The sequence below is a fragment of the Anguilla anguilla genome, chromosome 17 (assembly GCF_013347855.1).
Source record: "Anguilla anguilla isolate fAngAng1 chromosome 17, fAngAng1.pri, whole genome shotgun sequence".
NCBI lineage: Eukaryota > Metazoa > Chordata > Actinopteri > Anguilliformes > Anguillidae > Anguilla > Anguilla anguilla.
In genome coordinates, this window is record NC_049217.1 from 12,099,139 (window position 1) to 12,121,595 (window position 22,457).

Genomic DNA, 22,457 nt, shown 5'->3' on the forward strand with positions numbered 1-22,457 from the left:
CCTGTAATGTAATGTAATGCCTTTTCAATGATCTAAAGCACAGGTGTGCAGTGAGGGCCACATGCGGTTTTCACGCCAACTTCTGCCCTTAATCAGCCCCAACATTTACGCCATGTGACATTTAGGCTGCATTTCTCGATATGCACTCGATATGTCAGCCACGGACGTTCTTGGGTCCCAATATTAAATGTGTTACCGTGTTTTACCATAACCCAAAAGCATGCAAAATAAATTCAAGCCCAAAGCAACTCAGTTTTCGCTCATAATTTTATTTACAGTGCCTTCATATAAAAAGTCAACTTACATTGTAACGGCGAGTGCATTGCTTCAAAGCAAAAGCATAAATCATTAAATCTCTTTAAATACACGTTGACACACGGACAGTTTTTTTTTTTTTAAGCGCTCTCACAGAGGAGACAGAGGATCACAGGGAAACACGCCCTCCACTGACTGACCAATCAACAGATTGCCTTTCATTAGTGACTGCTGAGGCGCTGCAGGTAGCGCTCGCCCCCAGTGATTGGGTAGCATTCTCCTGCGTTACAGAACGGCCAATTGAAAATGCGAAACCTGGCGTGATTTTTGCCGCCCTGTTAAATTTTGAACATTGAACTCAAACACCCATGAACAGGACCTGTAGCTGGGATCATTCAAACTAAAAAGAACGAGTTACACATTAAACTAAAATCCAATCTGAACTTGGCTGGAAGTGAACTTGGCAGGAAATGACTGTACATCCGCACAGGCTTTATGAGTCATCACAAGCGATCCTAAAAAACACTTACGGAACTTTCTCCTGTGTCAGAGTCATTTACCCGACAACTGCAGGTAGCCTGTTTTTTTTTTTTTTTTACAGCTGATTACAACAGCAATAACAATGATTATCAGTGCAGTGCAAAAATGGACCCAACAATTAACCAGACCTCAGCGCTGTGAAACCCAGATTTGGTCTCCCGAGAAAGGCATTCCATTGCAATTAGGTCATCAAACATCTCGATCACCTCAGTGCTACGTGGACAAAACAAGGCATTCGAGGCCACCCAGGGCTGTTCATTGTAAAATGAATAATGGCAATTACTGTCATTTCACACTAGCCTTTTACTTTTGTTCCTGGAAGGGGCGGGATTCAAAACAATGAAACAAAAACAAAAAAAAAAACACAAAGACAGTAGGCCCTAAATTTCACCGCAAGAGGAACTCTGGGGAGGTTTCGAATCGCACAGGCTGATGCTTGGTTCAATCAAGGCGACACGTGGCACGCCCAACACGTTGAACACAGGGTGGGGGGGGGGGGAACAACTTTGGTTAAGTTGTGACAACCACTGTGTTTACTGCACTATGTGCGCCGTTCATAGCAGATGAAATTTAACCACAGCAGAACATAAACTAGTCTGCCAGCAGTACAGTTCATTTATAGACAACAGCAAGAAAATTAACAAAAGGTCTTAACATCTTGCCCAAAAAAAGCAGACAAGCAAAAAAGTGTTTCAGACTGCACATTCGTAGCAATTGAAAATTATTCCCTTTGATTGTTTAGTTTTATAGAAACCTCGCTTAAACCACGTTACTCTTATTCACCTTTTTAATGAAGAGAGAGATAACTGAATGAAGGATGACTGGAGGAAGGAAGTCTAGGATTTGACAGAAAGCAAAGAGGATCTTTTTTTGACCATGTCTGTGAACAAAAAATGAAGCCTTTTCACATGCATACTGCTTTTCTTCATTTTTTCCTAATATTAGCCATCATAACCTCGTTTATAAAGAGAAAATCATCTTTTCTGGGAAAAGTATGGCATTATCTGTTAAAACGAGAAGGAAAAAAATCAATAAAAAGGAGCAATATATTTGGGCCTTGAGTGAGCCGCAGTTTGGTCCTTCTACCCAAAGGTGGCGCCACAGTTGGGACACATCCTCTGGCGCATGGCGAGGCAGCAGAGGATCCCAATGGGGAAAAAGATGATGGCACACAGGATCCCCAAGCAGGTGAAGTCTTCTTCCAGCACTCCGACTCTGCCCAAAAAGATACGCACAGGTGTGAGGGCGTGGCACCTCCGGCGAACAGCTAAGATCAGGTCAGATGTGGGGAACCCGGGTTCCAAGGGGCCAAAACAGGTTTTGGATTTTGTCTCCAAAGAAAAAAAACCTGCATCCTCATCAAAATATTTCACACAAACCTGCTCAAATGCATCCAAATTTCTATTGTAAAAAAAATGAATTAAAACTAGAGAAATTACTACTATGTTCTGCCTGCCTGGGAATGACTGAGGGCTAAATGCTAATCCGGACTCCTGTGTCATTAAATGCATTGTGTTTATGTGCGTCTCCTGGGGGAGGATTAGAGACCACAGGAAGGACCAAAACTTCCAGCCTCACTGATGACTGCCAAGCCACAAGGCTGTGGGGTACATCTTCCAACATTCTGAGATTAGCCAATACCCACGAGTCCATAGGCCATATATTTTACAATCAGTCATGATGTGTGTGTGTGTGTGTGTGATGAAATTATCCAGCTCTGCAGATCATTGACACCAAAGAGAACTACACATCACATGATCTTACTTCTCCAAAAAAAATTTTAAAAGCAGTTGCTCTATAAACAGCTAGCACATAGAACACACACTGTCCACGTCACGCAGTCCAAGGGTGTCCGCTAAGCGCATGAATATTATACGATTACTGTAATGAGGAAAAAAATAAGAGAAAAATTTCCCACAGCCTTCATAACTCAGATATAAAACAGGCAGTTATTGTCTGAGAAGCCTAATTCGGCATAACTATTGGTTTGTCTGGAGGCAGTCACATGACCAAAAAGGAAGCGTTTCCTTCCCACAGAGAACAGAAAAGTATTTGTCACAAAACGTCAACTCCATATAGAACATCTCTCATTTTACAACACATCAAACACCCACTCTACTTGGAGGCTTTTAAGAAGCAACAGGGTCACACTGTTTCTGCTGAACAGAGGCCAGCGGGTGTACAGTAGAGTCCCACTTGTGCACTGTAGCAGTGACTTCCACGCACCTTTAAAAGAGTGCCACATTACCACATTTTTCTTTTTTTATTTTAGGCCTGAATGAAGAAAGGGCACTTTACCGGCAGCACTTCTGCCCCCCCCCCCCCCCCCCCCCCGTAAAGGTACATGCCACTCACCTGCAGGCCGGACACCCCCCCACTACCACCACGGAGGGCTGGATTATGGTGTAGCTTCCTGTGCAGTTTGGCTGTTGGGCAACAGGAGGCACCGGGGGGTATCCTTTAGTGAAAGATTAAAAGAGAGAAGGAGAGAAAGAGTGAGGCCCTGACAGTGGCTGGGGAACTTATCTCACAAAGGCTTTAGGATCAAATCCCTCACTGGTAATTATCACTGCTATGCTAGTGAGAGGGAGCCCAAGAACATCCAACTGCTTAGATGGATCAGGTATAAAATGAAAGCAGCTGTATTTAAAGGGGGAAAAAACGAATAAAGTGACTTATGAATGGGGGGGGGGGGGTAGTCTCCAAGAGATCCTTTCCCCCCAGAAACCAGGTTTTATAATTTAAAACCATGACTCTGCAGTATTATACCACACATGCACAAATGATGAAAACAATCTTGTGACTCGCAGGCCAAGATTCCTTGTGTTGTGTACGCGGAGGAGGGTGGGAGGGAAGGGTCGGGTGGGGTGCGGGCGTGTACGCATTAAGAAAATGAAGGTCGCTATACAAAAGTAGCAAAAGCTGGGTTTCAAATTGCCGGTTTTAATTAAAACATGAAAGATACAGACAGACTGAGAGCTAGGGCGGCCCACAGGTGGACAGACCGTCCGGACGCAGTGTTGCCACGGCTGAAACGAAAGTGAAACATGTTTTTGTATACATATCGGCAGCACTGGGAAATGAGTGCTGAATGTCAATATCCCGTTTCATCGACATTTTTTATTAATTCGTTTAGGAGGAGACGTCATCGTACAAGGCATCGTCAGAGTGTTAAAACATAATGTGCGTACATTTCTTATACTGGTATCTGAGCTCAACATCAACTCGCGACGAATCAGGAAAAAAAATAAATTCTGTAACGTTAACTTCGTCGCGAATCATGTTCCTTGCCTACTGTACTGGGTTAATATAAGTTACCAGCTAAACTGGCCAACATTGCACATAATGGGAAATCACATAGAGACGAAAATGGTTGAATCCCTACGGCCCTTCTAAAATAAAATAAGTTTGTAGGTCAGGAAGTCCCCTCCTGGTAGCAATAAAATTCCGGAGGCAGGGTTAGCTACTGCAGCTAACGCAACTCATCGGACACAAACGGCTGCAAAAGGTCACACTAACGTTGGGGATTTTTCAGCTGAATTGAAATTTGCGATACGTTATATTAGCATCTGATTAGGTGTCGACCTAACGTTACCTAGCAAATCAGCAAACGTATCATCAATGTAACCACAAGGTAACGGTAGCAACATGCATTTAGCGTGAAGTTCGGCAACAACATGATTCGAATCATGGCACCACAGGTGAATTGCAGAATCACCGTACTTACCTTGTCCGTGGTACGGCGGGGGCGGGTGTTGTGGTGTAGGATTCGGGGGTATCGCTCCGTAATTCTGGCCGTAGTCATAACCCCCGGGCACGCTGTGGTATGGGGGAGGTCTGTCTTGCAGAAGTGGCTTGTTGTCCATTGCTGATCCCCTTCCTTTCGGTTGTGATGTCCTTCAATTTACAGTACACTCTAAACGTGGATTAAAATTTCTCAAGTTTCCTTGAGGATCATGAATTAACGAGCTAGCTAGCTAGGTATGTAAACTAAAACATGCGACGAATAGTTAGTATGCCCACCCCTCATTCAAGCGCCAACTTTCGCCCAGTCTCGAAGTCCACAAATCGCCCTCACTACGTTCAACGCAGGGAAAGAGTAGCGGCCTCAATTCGGTCAAAAATGTGTACACCCTCGGGTCGCTGTGTTATCGACTCACTAACTTCGCAGTAAGTATTAAACTTCAAATTTTGCCTTCCCTGCCGTCTTGTGGGTCACGAGACATGGAGGTCACATGACACGGTCAGACGCTTCTTGCAGGGAGACGTGGCTCTTAAAGCTATAGACCGCATTATACTCACTGGCCGCTTTATTAGCTACACCAGCTTGTTAAGGCAGATAGTACGCTCCTTCTAACTGCGAATCATATGGCTGCAACTCAATATATAATGCGTTTTGAGATGGTGAACAAGTTTAGTTTTTTGTTCGACCAAACATTAGAATGGGCAAGATGCGTGATCTAAGCGACTTTGACACTACTATGATTGCTGGTGCCAGAGGAGGTGGTTCCAGCATTTCAGAAACAGCTGGCCTCCTGGGATTTTTCCACACAATCTCTGAAGTTTACTGAGGATGTTGCGATAAAACAAACAAAAAAAGAAACATCCATTGAGCTGCAGTTCTGTGGTCAAAAACACCTTTACGAGAGAGGTCAGAGGAGAATGGAAAAATGAAAAAATGAATGAAAATTGTAAAAATGTCACCTGGTCTGACTAAGCTCAATTTCTGCTGGGTCATGCAGATGGTAGGGGTAGTATTTGGGGTAAACCACTTGAATTTCTGAATCTATGCTGCCTTGTGTTAATGGTGCAGGCTGTTGTTGTTTGTGTGATGGTGTGAGGAATGTTTTCTTGGCACACTTTGGGCCGCTTAATGCTAACTGAGCATCATTTGAATGCCACATCATACCTACAGTAAGCATGGTTGCTGACCATGTACATCCCTTAATGGCCAGTCTGCCCTTTTACAAATGGATGATTCTAACAGGATAATGCGCCATGTTACGAAACACACATCATCTTAAGCTGATTCCACAAACATGACGGTGACTTCAGTGTACTCCACTGGTCTAAGGGCCTTACTCCACAGTCTGCAGATCTTAATCCAATAGAGCACCTTAGGAATGAGGTTTAACGGGAGGTTCGCAGCATGAATGTGTGGCTGAAGAATCTGCATGAACTGCATAATGATATCTAATCAGCTTGGACCAAATTCATTCAGGAATGTTTCTTGCACCTTGTTGGATCCATGCCACAAAGAATTCAGGCTGTTCTGGAGGCAAATTGGTGTCCTGTCCGGTACTAGATATGTGTACTTCATACAGTGGCTGGCTAGTTTACACATAACTGACATACTGTAAGCTCCATACTGTTTGGGACAAAGACATATTTTTGCTTGATTTGGCTCTGTATACCACAATTTTAGATTTGTAATCAAACAATTCACATGTGGTTAAAGTGCTCAGCTTTGATTAAAGGGTATATTTTATACATTTTGGTTTCACCATGTTTAAATTATAGCACTTTTATACATAGCCCCTTCATTTCAGGGTGCCAAATGGGACAAATTACATCACAGGTGTTTCTAATTTTTCTGGTGTGTTGCTTCCTTAACACAGATATAAGAGAGCTTTCAGTGTCTAGTCTTGAATCCAGGCTTTCGATTGCCATTGAAGTTCCAACTTCGTGGGGCCAGTACAGACAGGAATTATGACTGGTAGGAGTGACCATTCAGGGAGGGGAGAGCCAGAAGGAGAAGATGGATTAGAGTTATGGTGGTCCAATTGTGCCCTGTAGGCAGCAGCTGCTACTACTGTTACTATTGCTGCTGATACTACTACACTGCTACTGCTACCACTGCTACTACTGCTGCTGCTATTATTATTATTATTATTATTATTATTATTATTATTATTATTATTATTATTATTATTATTATTATTATTGTAACCAGGCAAGGCCCGTACTCAGGACATTTGGATACTAGTAAATGATCTAAAATGACTGCTTTACAGCAAGCTTCGTGTAAGATCCCCCCCCCCCCCCCCCACCCCTCTTTCTCTCTCTCGCTCTCTCTCAACTTTTTCAAAATGAGGCAATAATAGATAAAGTACATTCTGGAGACATTCTGCTGCATATAATCACTTGGTTTTCCCTTTTTATTAAACTGACACTGAATTACAGCATGGAAAACATTGCTTAGGCATAAGGTAATCCTCAGTCATTCATCCTGTTCTGACAGGCCCCAGCTGCCTTTGACAATTAATTCTGTTAATTCAGTAATAGCTACCTTCAACAAGCTGTGATCAAGTGGAGTCCTGCTTCTAAAGGGTTGGCAGGGTCAAATCACTCACTTGTCTTAAACTTCAAACCTTTGAAGCCCTACCCTCTTGACAGGGACATAAAGTGAGAGAGTCATGGCTCCAGACTTTCAGGATAAGCCAAAGATACTCTATTTAGCTGAGATATACTTGAATCTCTTTGTACTTTACACCAAAAGGTCTGCACAAACACACACAGGGAACATTATCAGTTTCTGGGCAGTCAGGTGGTCCTGAACTTTGTCATCCGAAGACCCACCACTTCCAACTGCATCTTGGCTCCACTCCCATTCCCACCTCCTTACGCCTGATTAATTAGAAATTAGTCTGCATGGGCCAGCTGCACATGACGTACACTCCTCTAGCACAGTGACTGGGCAGCTGAGCCTGGGGACAGCAGTGAGAAAATAAGCACTGGCTTTGCAGCACATTATTTTATAGGACAAGTATGCTGGTCTGCACTTTCCAAACTGCCGGAATGAGCCTAAAAATAGGATTTTGTGTTCCAGACTTGGAGAAGAGAGAAAAATCAAGGTTATAAGGTACTAACTAGTATTTACTCACTGCTCAAATGACTGCTATTTATACAAGTAAATTTGTATCTTATTTATATTTGGGGCAACACATTTGTGATGGTTGCAGTGAGTGTACACTCCCTCACTCTAACAGGCTTTAAAATTCTGAAATGTGCTCACATTGCTATTATTTATAATTATCAGTATCACTAGCAGTAGTTTGTTAGTAGTAGTCAGTCAGCCTGCGTGGATTTTGAATAATTGCTGTTTGACCACCAGATGTCAGTACAGCACTACATTAGAGACTGTTTGAGGTCTGATTCACAAGCACAGAATCTTTTTTTGACTCATTCTGTGCTGTTCTGCCAGATTTCAACTACAGTTTGCTGTTTCCAAAAGGCTATTCAGTCAGCAGCTGTCATACAGATCCAGTAGAAAGCAAAACGCTTTTATTGGGGTGCGCTCATACACTTGACCCCAAGTCTAGCATGCAACAGAGTTGTGGGCAATTATGGGATGTCGGCACAGGTGTTTCCACAATCTCGCTCTCACACGACTCACTCATTCAAATATACACACACTCTCACTTATTCACTCACTCCCACCCACCACTCAAGCAGTCACTCACTGATTCATATTATCTTAAACCCATTCCTGTCTGAGAAATACTGGTCAGGTAAGACTCTGGAAAAGCAGCCGGAGAAAATTTGTGTTTGAATGAGGGCCGTCACAGGGTGGAGCAAGGGAAAATAAAAGGTCTTTAGCGCTGTCAGGCACTAATCCGGAGAGGCTCTCAGTGCCTTTCTTTCATGTGAACATTTTACTGAACCAGCGTAGTTTGATATATCTAACAGGTATCCTATGAACAATGTATTCAACAGAATATTTTATCTTGGATCGCCTGAGTGTAGGAGGACACTTAGTTCCCTTGTTGCTGTAAAGTATTAAAAGTATTCGTAGGCTACTTTCCGACGAGGAGAAAATAAACATGTTCATATCCTGCCGACATGGTACGCTCATCGGGTCCACTCCAGGTTTTGTCAATGAGACAGAGGCTTGTGGAAACGAGTCATTACAAAATTGCCACACGGTGTAACGCTTGTGATGACTACTGGCGCAAATATCACAGGGTGATAAACAAGGGGGAAAACCTTGTTAAGTCTAATACAGTTTTTGGCTGTACTCAAACCATTTTCCTTTTAAGCTTGTTTCCCTAACGGAAACAACGCGATCACATTGAAAGGACGGAAAGGGGGTAGAACAGAATCCACTTTAAGTTTTCACTCACGTCGTTCAATTTTGAATGGTGGCCAAAAATAAACAAAGGGAACTTAAAATCCGAGTATGTATTTTTTCATTTGATGCGGATATGGCAGAACTGATGGTAGCCTACTAAATGGATCAGTCTGTGTGGTAACACAGATATAAAGTTATTACTCTCTTTTCTTATATCAAAACACAATCAAGGCCACTCGCGTGCATGTTCTCATCTCTTTTTGGAGAACACTTATTCAAAACGCGTCCTTCAGGGGAATCGATACACTAGCAGACTAGGGTTGCATTCGGATCCACATTCCCGTCCCTTGCCCTCCTCCCTCGCGTGTTGTGACGAGGTTTGTGACGTAGAACAAGTGAACTTAACAGGTGCACTGGATAGATGAGGATCAAACCAAAGCGGAACTGAACAGCCCTCAGGGGAATATAATTGCTCCCTCCACTTTCATAAATTGGAACCTAACACCACTCCGTGTAGCTTCTGTATTTCATCCCAGTATTTTTGAAGATTCACCTCTTCAAGCGAGGGAAGGGAATGTTTGGAAGAAAGCATAAAACACCGAACGCATACTAGTTCACATACTCTGCCGTTGCTGCGCGCATATTAGAACATAAAACATCATTAGATCTATCCAGCGCTCCGCATACCGATATGCTATACGCCTTTCGGTAACTTAACTTTTTTCTGGTACTCTCGCCCCCTCCCTGTCCTACAGTTACCACCCCTTTGCTGGCATGCGCGGGGCAGGCAGAATCACATTACTCTGGGTGTGTATTTCTGAAGGGCTACACTTGCTCATTCTCAAGCCCGAGTTTGCAAGCGCTGCAAACTCCCTCCACGCCCTGTCAGCCCCGCGCAAGCTGAAACACGAGCCTTAGCCGCGCGCTGACCGACCGGTCCATGCCAGCAGTGGCCGGCCCAGCCTTATATATACAGTACCAATGTCCAGAATTTAAGATTACCATATCGGACTCACATCATCTAATTATGGCTGCGCGAGGCATCACATCCAGTCGGTGTACGCATTAGCAGTGTTCGTGTATGTGCGTGTGTGCTTACAATTGCAATCAATCTCCTGCAGTCGCGCGCATGTAGGCTATTCAATGTATTGATTTCAACAAAATTATTTTAGAAGTATTTGACTATATCTGTCGACTTCATTTTGCAATCAGTTGCACTCCTTGTAACGCTGAATACACAGTTTACATTTCAACTGGAAACGCGTTTACTTATAACTTAAATACCACATGAATTCTCTCGTGTTCTGACATCACACACTTGTAAGGACGGGTGAAGTTTATTTATCTATCCTTACAAAAAAACTCAATTTGATACTGGCTGATTATAAGTCATTTTAATTGGTGTTGCCGATCATTCGTACTTCACCCATATGACATTGTGGGGCACAGTCAGCGCTGGTGTCGTCGATCCGAGTAGAAAGTAACGTGCACAGATGCGTTGGTGTGTGAAAACCTGAAGCCAGTTTGGCAGAGGCCCCCGAACCCAGGCTGGTGGGCCCTGGTTAAAGGCCATTGTATTTTAAACTAAAGCCTATTGTACTTTTTATATGCCCCCACCTCCCCCTTCTCCCAATTTTATTGAACACCCACACTCATTTCTCTGTGGGGAGTGCACACTCGCACATGCTCTGCCCTAAAACGTGACATCGAACCACTGCTGCTTTAAACTCCGCAGTCCACAAGCTAAGCTTACACAGACATGAGGCAGTGGAAGACATTTCATGTGCAGCTTGAGGAAACAGGTTGTGGGGGGAGACAAGTCCAGGGGTGCCATATGTGGGAGGGGGGGGGGGGGGGGGGGGGGGGTGCTGTAATTGTGCAGGGTCAGGGTGGCCTGGATTGGGGGGCCCACTGTGAAATCATGGGGCCCAGAATCCCAGGGGGCACCCTGGACTACGATACTGGACCAGAGCCCCATCCACTAATAAACTGAATTTCTGAGAGGTCAGGATAGAGTGAACATTCTATGGTTTATGTTACAGAAGAAACTTGGAAGCATACTACTGGAAAAGACAGGGTAAGAAATAACATAGAAGTACATTTTAATTTATTCTCAATGTTAAATAAACAGTATATTTTAATTATAAACAATTCAATTGCATTATGCATGATCATTGATATCAAGTAAAAATATTATATTTTATATTTTACATGAAGGTATTAAGAGCAGGATGACCTGCATAGTTTCATTTCTTCTTGTATTTAGAATTTAATTGCTTATGCGTTTCTTTAACTCCATAAGTTCAGTCAATGTAATTTAAATTACATTACAAATTGAAATGTCATACTTAAGACTTGATTACAGAATTTCCCTGTTTACAGACCAAAATTAAACATTTATATACGCCAATACAATTTGACATTAAGTTACACTTCCCAAATGTGCAATATTAAGCAAATGCTGAAAAAGTAAAATCATAGAATTTCATTCAGTGACAATTCAAGTTTGACTTTAGCACAGGTTGTTGGTACAAAGATTTACCTTTCTTCAAATACAGTGACTGGCATATATTAGCTACAAATCTGACAATGGGGCACGTTAAGTGCTCATCACTTTGTAATCTTTGGGATTCCTCTGTGAGTCAACCACAAATGACTGGCTCTAACCGACTGCACGTTACTGAGTCTGACCAATCAAGCGTTACTGAGTCTGACCAATCAAGCGTTACTGAGTCTGAGCAATCAAGCGTTACTGAGTCTGACCAATCGAGCGTTACTGACTCTGATCAATTTGACCAGAGCTTCAGCAATATACATGCACGTACATATATGGATATTTTATATATGCACATACGGTACGCATAGATGTGCATGTAATATATTTACACTTGTGTAATTAAACAGGCATCGAACTGAACTTGTCAATGTCTAGTATGCAAACACGTATTGAGATTCTGACAAGCTCAATTTGCGGACCCTCAGTCTGTGCTTCTGAAACGCAGTGCAGCGACTCACTCAGAATATCAGTGACCCATGACCCCCACCCCAGCTTAGTCCACACAGTGAATTTAGAGACTAAGAAAGAGACACAGTGAGGTCACCCCTCTGCCCTGCAGCCCCTCAAATCCCACCGCACATCCACACTTGAGTCTTCAATGATATCGGAGAGCAGGGCAGGGGGCGGGGCTATTGGGAGGGGACGGCAGGCAGCGAACAAATAAAAAACGGCCTCTGAGGCTCTCCTGGGTTTCCACCGTTCCAGTGAGGCTATAGCAGCATGTTGTGATTTCACAGACGCTAAGATGCCTGCACGGCACCACGTGTGAATACGAATGTTCAGGCACGGCACCACGTGTGAATATGAATGTTCAGGCACGGCTACGTTTCCACTGAAGCGCCTTACGCACCAGCACAAAAAAAAAAAAAAAAAAAACAAATCAAACCAAATAAACTCTCCTTTGCACCAGAGCTCTGTACACCGCATCTGCTCGTATTACATTCCGGCTTTTCTAAGAAACCCCTTTCTTCCTGTGTCTCATCGTGAACAGCGGCCAATCAGCAAGCAGCATGATGAACAGGGAGGAAACGGGTGAGGTCAGGATGTGCGACTGGGTGGCTTTTACTTTTTTTTTTTTTCTTCTTGGTTTTGCTTCGCTATAAATCCTTCATTCATACAAAATAAAAACAGTAAATCTCTTGAAATCACAATCTGTAGCCAACCATGCTATCTATATCCCCTCATCGCTTCTCAGGCTATGCGACAAATCATATGTTGATGCTTACAGCAGATTGGTTCCCTTCACATGGCACCCAGCCAATGAGATGGTGAGGAACATGGTGGTTTTGTGCAATACGATCATTGCACAGGTCGAGTTTCAATTTCACTGAAAAAATATAAAGATCCAGATTCAAATCATTGAATCAAGATTCAAAGATTCAAGAGATTTGTTTTAACACACTAAAATCTACAGTGTATATAAAAAAATCACTTACTGCCACTTTCATGTGTACTTTCACATGGAGAGTATATACATTACAAATGCATGGGCACTGTTACATAAATTTTATGTGTATTAAAATATGTACACAATAAACTGGCAATAACTGATACATATTTCCATTATATGCAGCTCTGTATTTTGCCATTTTAGATCAGTCACATTGATTTCAGACATGCTCATGATTCATTTCCATTTTAGCATTTTCACAGGGCACTGAAGGGTTTCTGCTTTTCCCAAAAGCAGCTGGTTGCTATCTTACTCTTAAAAATACTTTAGACAATCCACTCGGGAAATCAAGAACTGCTTGATTCATTTTCCACACAACACACTGCACTGCATCTACTGATGTGGATCCTGAGGTCATGTGACACACTCCACACAGATATCCCATAATTCTCTGTGATGGGATGTGGTAAGAAGGTTGTTCCAATATTACAGTAGTATTCACTCTTGCCCAGCATTAGACAGCCACAGAGTGCACAGGGCAGCACTGAATTGCTTCAGAGGTTTTTCACACAACTGTGAACACTACCTCAACTGGCTCTGCGGCTCTGAACTGGTTGCTGGCTATGGTGAAAACCAAAGCCAACAGACTCTGTGGCTCACCAAATGCAAGAGTGAACACCACTGCTGCAGCCCAGACTCTGACTGTTTTGTCACAGATGTCTCATAATGCTTTGCGGCAGGCTAATTTGCCTGGGTCGAAAGGTTACAGCTTGGGTTTGAAACTGGCTTGTGTGCAAACACAATCTTCTTCACCAGTCCAGCAGCTGCTTGCCAATCTTCCCATCTCTGTGGGTGAAGTTGACGGTTGAGGACAAGTTGCTGGGAGAAACTAGTCTGTAAGTTACAGCAGTGTGTGAGAATCATTTCTCCATTCCCAGAGACGATGAATCCCAGAAATGCTCTGGTGAACACTAATCAGTCACTTCTCCTTTGTTCATAACTCCTGAGTGTATAAAAATAAAGACTTCTTACAGAAAAATACAGTGGATTAGAGACAGACGCCTTTGCAAGATTCTCGAGCCTTGTGCTCAAGTCCAGTTTGTGGCGTGAATGCATGTGGTTCACTGATGCCAAAGCTTTGCTCTGTCCTTCTGAGGCATGAGCCGCAGCCCGTTAGCACGTTAGCTTCGGGCAACGCCTACCTTCTTTGTCTCATGCCAGAACATCCTCTTGCAAGGTTTTAGATTTCTAAACCAAGGAAAAACAAACATTAAAAAATATATCTGTATATTTCTTTTGAAAGTTTTGATTGTCCCAGCCCAGGTTTGGCTCATTGGCCTGGGTGTGGGCAGGTGGGCGGAGTTTATGCAAAGAGGGGCTGGTCCCTCCATGTCCGCTTGGCTACCGCCATCATAATGGTGATGTACTCATCCTGGCAGGCCGTGGGGAAAAGGCCCCTGGTCATCAGAACTAGGTACCGGCCTGATGGCCCGCCTCCTCTGCAGGACATACTTTCCTCACGTGCTACTCCTTCTCCCCGTCACTGCTCCCTGGAGACAAAAGGACAGGAAGGAGGCAATGAGCACACTTGACTCTGCATCACCGCCATCATTACACAGCTTTGCATTCAGCTGTTATCATGAGTACAATGTGATGGATCTTTTACGTGGGGTATGTGTATGTGTGTGTGTGTGTGTGTGTGCGCATGCATGTCCATACACGCATACTAGTGTGTATATGTGTTTCGTGCATGTCTTGTCCCATGTTGGAGGTCATGAGATTGTGCGTGTGTATGTTTGTGAGTGCTTGCCTTACTCCATATTTACTGTAAGTTGTTGAGATTGTGTGTGTGTGTGTGTGTGTGCGCGTACTTGCCTTGTTCCATGTCAGAGTCAGTCAGGTGAGTGAGGGAGAAGTTGGCAATGCTGGCTGGGGAGATGGAGAAGCGGGAAAAGGTGGAAGGGCGTGGCCAGCTCGGCTCAGGGGTGTGTTCTGGAGGGGGCGGGGAGAAGTACTGCGAGGCCACAGCAGGAGGCGCCTTCGACTTGTCTACATCTCCAGTTGCCTTGGAGATGAAGGAAGATTCTGGGGATGGGAAGTCGTCATCCCACTCGAACGTGCCACCTGTTATCAATATATCAATCAATCAATCAATTAATCAATTTTATTTTTGTAGTTTCATCAGTGAGACACTCTGGATTTAACTGAAGGGAAATAAATACAGGAGTGCCGTGTACCCTCTTCATCGGTGGAGCTCTCTGAGTTGGTGAGTCTGTTCAAGAGGCTGGAGGGGGGGGCTGGGCTAGCGAACTCCGACACCTGACTGGAGGATTCAGAGAAGTGGTCACCCAGGTCTTTAGTGGGAATCTCCTGCAGAGAGAGAGACAGAGAGAGAGACACAGCTCAGCCACACACTTCCCGTCTGTCCATCTACATACCCATCCACCCGTCTTCCATTGTATTGATTTTTATGTTTCTACAGCCCAAATAAGAAATTTCGGATCCCACCCCCAGTATAATGGAGAACTTGTTTTTACAAGTATTACAAGTTTTACAGGGCAGGCATTCTCACATTGCGTCAATATTGCAGCTGATCACTTTTCATGAATTGTGGAATGATTGATAATGGTTAATTGTGCTGCCCTATTGTCTCCTATAGGCTCCAAAGACAGTGAAAACACAACAGTACCTGGTCAAAGAGGTACAGGGTGACATCATCAAAGAAGGAGACTGCTTTCTTCCTGGGCAGAGAGTGGGCATCGGCAGCCGCTGACGAAGGGGTAGCAGCTTTCAGCAGGCTCCTGAGGCTGTGGGCGTGGCTGGTGTCCATGATGACCACGGGGGCGGGCGGCAGGGGCTCGTCGTCGCTGTCAGAGGCAGAGCTGTGCAGGCGGTATGCCTGCATGTCCTCATCGTCCGAATCCTCGCTGTTCTCGTCCTCCTCGTCTGCCTCCGAACCGTCCTCGCCCCCGTCGCCCCCGGCGACCAGGTACCGCCCCTCCGCGTCCCGCTCCCTGAGTCTGGGCCCCGGCCCCGCCCCTGCGTGCGTGCGGACGAGCTTGGCGTGAAAGGCGCCCTCGTGGGCCTCTGGCAGAGAGGGGGAGGGAGGCCCAGCACGTCCGGCTGGATGGGGCTCCTCCCCGCCCCCGAGCTTGGACTGCTCTCCTGTCTCCTCACAGCTGCTGACGGAACCCGCCCCTCCCTGGGCAGAGTCTGCTGGGGTGAGCACCAGCTCAGGAACGCTGTTCCAGCTGCAGGGTTTATCGGGCTCCAGTGGGACCTCGCCTTGGGGCTCTGGGCACCCCGTGTTGTCCTCCCCTACCTTGCTGGGTGCCAGGATGTCGCTAGTTTCGCCACTGGGCCTCGAATCGTCCATTTGCCAGGGCATGCTGCCAGTGGGGTCGCCTGTGCCGTTCTCCTCCAGCCTCTTCTCTGGCTCTGACTCATTGTCGGAGAAGTAGGCGGAGTCCCGATGGCTCTGATTTCCGAGGGCAAGGGGCTCTTCCATGGGAGCAGGGCTAGAAGTGGACATGCCCTCCTCTGCGTCCAAAGTACTCTCTGCCTCCAGCACAATGACCCCTGGGGCGACTGGCGACGGCTCCACACTCTCTGGCCCAGCTTCCTCTTGGTCAACAGGCTGGGAGCCCCACTCAGGCGACTCCAGGTTCTCGGTGTCGTAGCCGCTGTCAGTGGTTCGACTGGGTGGTTGGAGATGGTGAACGTTCAGGGATTCCACGGAGTCTGGCGTCTCGACCGAACCCTCTACCTTTGTCGCCGAAGCCAAGCCACGGTCATCAGGGAGGGCCTCCTGGCCTGTCTGCTCCAGGAGGGGGTCGGGAATCAATGCCGGGGGGGTTCTGTCCTGAGTGGGAGGGTCTTCAGGGAGACTGGAAGGGTGCTCACCATCAGTGGCTTCCTGCAGCTTGGAGTCTGTAACTGAAAGTCCCACCAGGTCTATGCTGAGGAACTCTTCTCTAAGACTAGAGTCTGAAGTGCTGTCATCCACAAGGCTCCTCTGACCTGTATCATTCTCATCCTTAAGACCCTGGTCTGAAACGGTTCTGTCTGTAGGGCCATGATCTGAAGAAGCCTCCTCCCTAAGACCCATCTGGTTCGAAGCAGGCTCATCCATGAGATCCAAATCAGATTCACTGGTAAGGACATGGTCTGAAATGGCCTCATCCATAAGGCCACTGCCTGAACCAGTTCCATCCCTAATACCTGACGGGTCTGAGAGAGTTCCGTCCATAAGGCCACAGTCTGAAGCGGTCTCATGCACAGAACCCATCAGGTCTGCAACGTTCTTATCCACGAGGCTGTGTTCCAAAGCGGAGCCATCCGCAAGATCAATCTGATCTGAAGCAATTCCATCCGTAAGGCCACAGTCTGAAGCGGTCTCATGCACAGAACCCATCAGGTCCGCAACGTTCTTATCCACGAGGCTGTGTTCCAAAGAGGAGTCATCTGCAATCTGATCTGAAGCAATTCTATCTGTAAGGCCACAATCTGAAATGGTCTCATCCACGAGGGCATGGTCAACATCTGAAGAGGCTTCACTGGCATGAGCGGAAGGAGGGGAGAGGCTACACTGCTCTGTTGGGCGTTGTGTCACCACAGACCAATCATCCAGATTTTTGGCATCATCGCACAAAGTGTCTGTGTTAGCACATGGGCTCAGCAGTGGGGGCTGATGGTTACTGACTGGCCAGGCAGTGTCCTCCAGGTGCTGGGAGGTAGGGTGGAGGACCAGGTCGGTCCCGGGTTCAGAGGAGCTCAGCAGAGTGCATTCCACGTCTGGGGAGGAGGTTCTATTGGAGAAGAGGCTGCTGGGATTATCTCCCCCAGCGTCTGGCATTCCTGAAGGCACCAGGGTTTCGATCTTCATCGAAGGCAGCAGGAGCGGCGTCGGGAAGTTCGGAGGCTCTACCCTGGCGAGGGCGGGGTCGGAGGCGGACTCCACCTCGTCAGAGGTCGCGACCTCAGAGTACTCCATGGAAATGACCCTGAGGTCGGGGTCGGAAACGCAGTCCGAATCAGCCACCGGGGCGTCCTTCCGCGGACCCCAATTCCCACCTTCCCTCGCCAGATTCCCCGCCTGAGGGAACAGGAAGTCATCAGACAGATTCGGCAAGTCTAGGAGATGTCCTCCGGCCGTGTCCTGTCCCTCAGCTTCCCCTAAGAGCCTCAGATCCATAACACCCCCGAAAGATGAGCTGTTCCCCATCCCAGCCTCCGCTAGTGGCGCCCCCCTCTGGAGACTGCCGGTGCTGAACTCGGGCAGCTCCAGCAGGCCGCTCGCCCAGGGGCGGTCCGGGGCGGAACCACCACTATCGCTGAAGATGTGGGCGCGGTACGGGCTCTCCGGCTGACTGGCCGGGTTGGAGTCCCTGGAGTCCAGGCTGCGGTGGAAGAAGTCAGGGTCCGTCCCCGACTCGTCCAGACCGGTGTCCTGCAGGATCACGTTCTGCTGCAGGGGTCCCCCTCCTGCCTGGCCGCTTTGGGGGTCGCCCTCCCCGGCACCCGGCTCCTGCTCCTCTAGCTGGATGTAGTACTCCTTCCCGGAGCCCGCCTGGTGGGCGTCGAAGACGGACAGCGCCCCGTGGGCGGGCTCGGCCGGGGGCGGGGCCTCGTAGCACGCGGCGGGGAAGAACACGCTGTGGTGGTTGAGGGTGGCGGGGTCGTGCCGGGCCGCCTCCCACACGTACTCGAAGCTGAGGCCGCGGCTGGTCTCGGTGACGGTCAGCAGCTCGTCCGGCTCGCTGAAGCGGTCCAGGATGGGGAAGGAGGCGTGGCCCTGGGCGGGGCGGGGCCGCAGGGCGTCCCAGCGCTGCTGGAAGTCCTCCTCGGCCTGCCGCTGGCCCTGCATGCGCAGGTACGTCAGGAGCCTGTGCACCTCCTCCGCTGTGGCGCGCTTATCCTGTGGCAGCCAGCAGAACTGCAGAGCCTCGTACCTGCAGCACACACACACACACAGTTACACACACGCTACACACACTGTGCCTTATACCTGCAGCACAAACACACACAGTTACACACACGCTACACACACTGTGCCTTATACCTGCAGCACACACACACACACACACACAGTTACACACACGCTACACACACTGTGCCTTATACCTGCAGCACAAACACACACAGTTACACACACGCTACACACACTGTGCCTTATACCTGCAGCACACACACACATTTACACACATGCTACATACACTGTGCCTTATACCTGCAGCACAGACACACACACACACACACACACAGTTACACACACGCTACACACACTGCGCCTTACACGTGCAGCACACACACACACCTTTCAGCTACACACACAACACACTGTGCCTTCTACCTGCAGCATACACACACACACACTGTTAAGTGTACACAGAGTGAAGACAGACAGACAGTAATGCAGATGGATGTGGGCTCACCATCGGTCAGCATAAGGCAGGTCCAGCTGCGGTTTGGACAGTCTGACGTGCTGCTCTTTAATAACGTGGGTCAGAACCTCCTGGTCCGACAGCTGGGAGTACGGCTGGGCTGCACTCTCTAAGAGCTCCCACAGCGTCACCCCCAGGGCCCTGCACACACACCAGGGCACACTGGATTACCACTGTGTTATAGCATGTGCATATGCACACGCACAGGCACGCACAGGCACGCACACACACGCACACACATACACGCACGCATACACACACGCACACACACAGTTTTACCTCTCTTATTACTAGTTTTTTTACATCCAATTTTTATCCCAAACATCCCAACATAGTTTTGAATGGGATGGACCTATGAATACAACTTGACAAAAGAAATGTTTGGAATGCCCAATTGTATTTTTGGTCCATTTAAATGCTGCACTCCCCTCAGTTTGGGCATGCCCTCCTCCTCAAAGCACCTAATAGTGACGTCCCTTCCTGGGACTCGAGCCTGACACCTACTGGATCGCCGTGCACTGTTCCAGCCTCAGCGTCAGGCGCAGGGAAACCTACCACACGTTGCCGGGCTTGGTCTGTTCTTCCATGACCACGCCCCCCACGCCCCCGTGCAGCTCACTAAGCAGCTCAGGAGCCGTCCAGCGCAGAGGCACCATCGGCTCCGCCTCCGTGGTGATGTAATCATCCTGAGACGGAAGACAGTGTCACAGCACGGAAGGCACGTGTCACACATGCATACAGAGGGACAGATGTGTACATGAGCACACACACACAATAAGGCAATGTCTGGCAGCTAATAAATGAATTGTGAATGCTTTCGGCAAGTTTCCTTTGCCTTTGGAAACTCTGGCCCTGTCTGTTCCTGCCAATTTGGGAGGCTTTAGTCCAGGGGTGCACAACAAGGGCCGATCCGTTTCAGGATTTTGTGCCAACTTCTCTTCTTAATTATTCAATTAGCTCAATCATATCTTGATCTGAGAAATTGCATAAGCACCAGCTACAGCTGCACACTGCAAGTGTATCCTAAAGAGTGTACTGTGCTCAAGTCCAGGAGTTAACCAGCCTAGTTAATAGAGCTGTCAAAAAACTAAAACTAAGGTGATTGGTTGGAACAAAAACCAGCATGCACACCGGCCCCCCAGGCCCGGAGTTGTGCACCCCTGCTTTAGTCCCTAAGTCTCCTCGAATGGCAGGAACACTGAGTGCCGAATTGTGACAGCTTGTTTCATTGAGAATTCGGCGAATGGTGTCTCCGCGGTAACACCCTGTTCTGGCCAGGACATATGCCTGGCGTTAAATTACGCGCTGGTAAGGCTTTTGCTCTGGGCTGGGCTCTAGGGTCAGAGGTCAACAGCTGAACATAACCCGCCCTGGACAACCAACTTGACGGATGTCGCACCCATTCAAAAAAAAAAGGTGGGAGGGGGTGGGGGCTAACAGAAATATGATTATGTTTGAGACTGTACTTATGATGTCATGATATCACACGGGCCTGTTCAAGTTACCACTGACTGGTGTGGCAAAGCTGGCATCCTCTGGCACAATCCGGATTGGATGCCAGACCCTGAGGCCCACCCACATTCAGGGGACCTAATGCCTTAATAGGACGGGATCAGAAAAGGGGCCCACCTTGTACCGAGACGGGCCAGTCCCGTAGTCGCCGACTTTAACGGTCAGGTCAGAGGTCAGGAAGCAGTTCCGCAGAGCCAGGTCACTGGAGCAAGGGAAAAGAGACAGCTGGGGTCAACTTTCCCTGAGCAGATTCACCTGCATTCAAAAACCCCTGAACAAACACCCCTGAATTTAACACAACCTGAACAAACACCCCTGAATTTAACACAACCTGAACAAACACCCCTGAATTTAACACAACCTGAACAAACACCCCTGAATTTAACACAACCTGAACAAACACACCGGTATTTAAAACAACCTGAACAAACGTACCTGCATGAATAATCGCACAAAATGGCCAAGAAAAAAATGTCTATTTTAGAATACATCAAACACAGTGCAAAAACACTGTGTGAAACATGCTAGACAAGACAAGAGCAAATGTTATCTTACACTAATAAATATATATATTGGACCATTTGGTCAGATTTTTAATGCAGAGAGCACCCAGCCCTTTTCTTCCCCTTAACTGATTAATTAGAAAGGAATGGACCCCAGGGCTGGGGCAGGTACAGGTGTACTTTGTTCAGTATACATCCAGTCCAGCCTTCATTCAGGCACAGACAGAATTATTTTATAGACATTCTGCTGGTCTAGTAAACAGACAGAGCAAGACTAATAGAGAAGAGGAGAGATATCTCAGTCATTTTATTTTTATGAAGGGTCTTATACCTTTCAATTTAATTTTACTGTACACTGTATATCTCCTGTCATGCTATGGAAGCCTGTTTTAATTCTCCAGTGGGGTACAGAGACCAAAGGGAGTGTGTACAAGCCCTTCTTGAGGTTGGCTCTGCACTGCCCTCCAGTGGTGGCAAGCAGAACAGAACAGCAGAACATAATTTTCTGACATTACTACCATCTTCCTGGCAGAGAGCACCGCAAGGCAAACTCAAACAGCTTCAGTTTTACTCATTATTTTGTTAACTGAAGCAAATTTTAGCAGGAGCCAATCTGATTTAGGATTTCCCTCATGGGCACCAGGGCTGCACCCCTACTGCCAAATGAACCAGCCACCATAAAGGTGAGAAAGCACTGCTCACTCTAGCACTGGAACTAAGGGGCCTAGCCCAAACAATAACAAACAGCCCCAGACCATTATTCCTCCTCCACCAAACTTTACAGTTGCCACTCTGCATTCTGGCAGGTAGCGTTCTCCTGGCATTTGCCAAACTCAGATTTGTCTGTCAGACTCCCAGATAGTGAAGTGTGATTCATCACTCCAGAGAACACGTTTCCACTGCTCCAGAGTCCAATGGCGGTGTGCTTTACACCACTCCAGCCGATGCTTGGCATTGCACATGGCAACGTTAGGCCTGTGTGGGGCAGCTCGGCCATGGAAACCCATTTCATGAATCTCCCGACAAACAGTTCTTGTGCTGACGTTGCTTGCAGAGGCAGTTTGGGACTCTGCCTGGTAGTGAGTGTTGCAACTGAGGACAGATCATTTTTTCACGCCATGCGCTTCAGTACTCAGGAGGCCCCGTTCTCTGAGCTTGTGCGGCCCACCGCTTCACGTTTCTTCTT

General features: G+C 47.1%; 2 protein-coding genes across 2 annotated transcripts in view; both read right to left on the bottom strand.

Annotated features, from left to right (window-relative positions):
* Nucleotides 1-249: 249 nt before the first annotated feature.
* bri3 (brain protein I3) lies at nt 250-5,046 on the bottom strand. The gene is made up of 3 exons (XM_035399168.1): nt 4,523-5,046; nt 3,151-3,253; nt 250-2,010 (listed from the first exon to the last, which is right to left on the bottom strand). Exons 1-3 carry the CDS (start codon nt 4,659-4,661, stop codon nt 1,878-1,880), a joined length of 375 nt encoding a protein of 124 aa, XP_035255059.1. The 5' UTR covers nt 4,662-5,046; the 3' UTR covers nt 250-1,877.
* Nucleotides 5,047-10,944: 5,898 nt separating this feature from the next.
* The window catches only part of LOC118216845 (serine/threonine-protein kinase LMTK2-like), a 37,256-nt gene continuing 25,743 nt past the window's right edge, over nt 10,945-22,457 (bottom strand). The window contains exons 8-14 of the mRNA XM_035398409.1: nt 20,886-20,970; nt 19,812-19,942; nt 19,248-19,397; nt 15,503-18,764; nt 15,051-15,183; nt 14,689-14,937; nt 10,945-14,363 (exon numbers count right to left, since the gene is read on the bottom strand). Of these exons, the coding sequence (XP_035254300.1) occupies nt 14,338-14,363; nt 14,689-14,937; nt 15,051-15,183; nt 15,503-18,764; nt 19,248-19,397; nt 19,812-19,942; nt 20,886-20,970 (4,036 nt within the window). The 3' untranslated portion in view covers nt 10,945-14,337. The remainder of the gene's footprint in view (nt 14,364-14,688; nt 14,938-15,050; nt 15,184-15,502; nt 18,765-19,247; nt 19,398-19,811; nt 19,943-20,885; nt 20,971-22,457) is intronic.

Coding starts and splice junctions, on each gene's coding strand:
- bri3 (XM_035399168.1), bottom strand. CDS start 4,661: ATGGACAACAAGCCACTTCTGCAAGACAGACCTCCCCCATACCACAGC. Junction 3,254..4,522: donor CCCGCCGTACCACGGACAAG/GTAAGTACGGTG, acceptor CTTTCACTAAAG/GATACCCCCCGGTGCCTCCT. Junction 2,011..3,150: donor GGGGGGTGTCCGGCCTGCAG/GTGAGTGGCATG, acceptor CTTTTTGGGCAG/AGTCGGAGTGCTGGAAGAAG.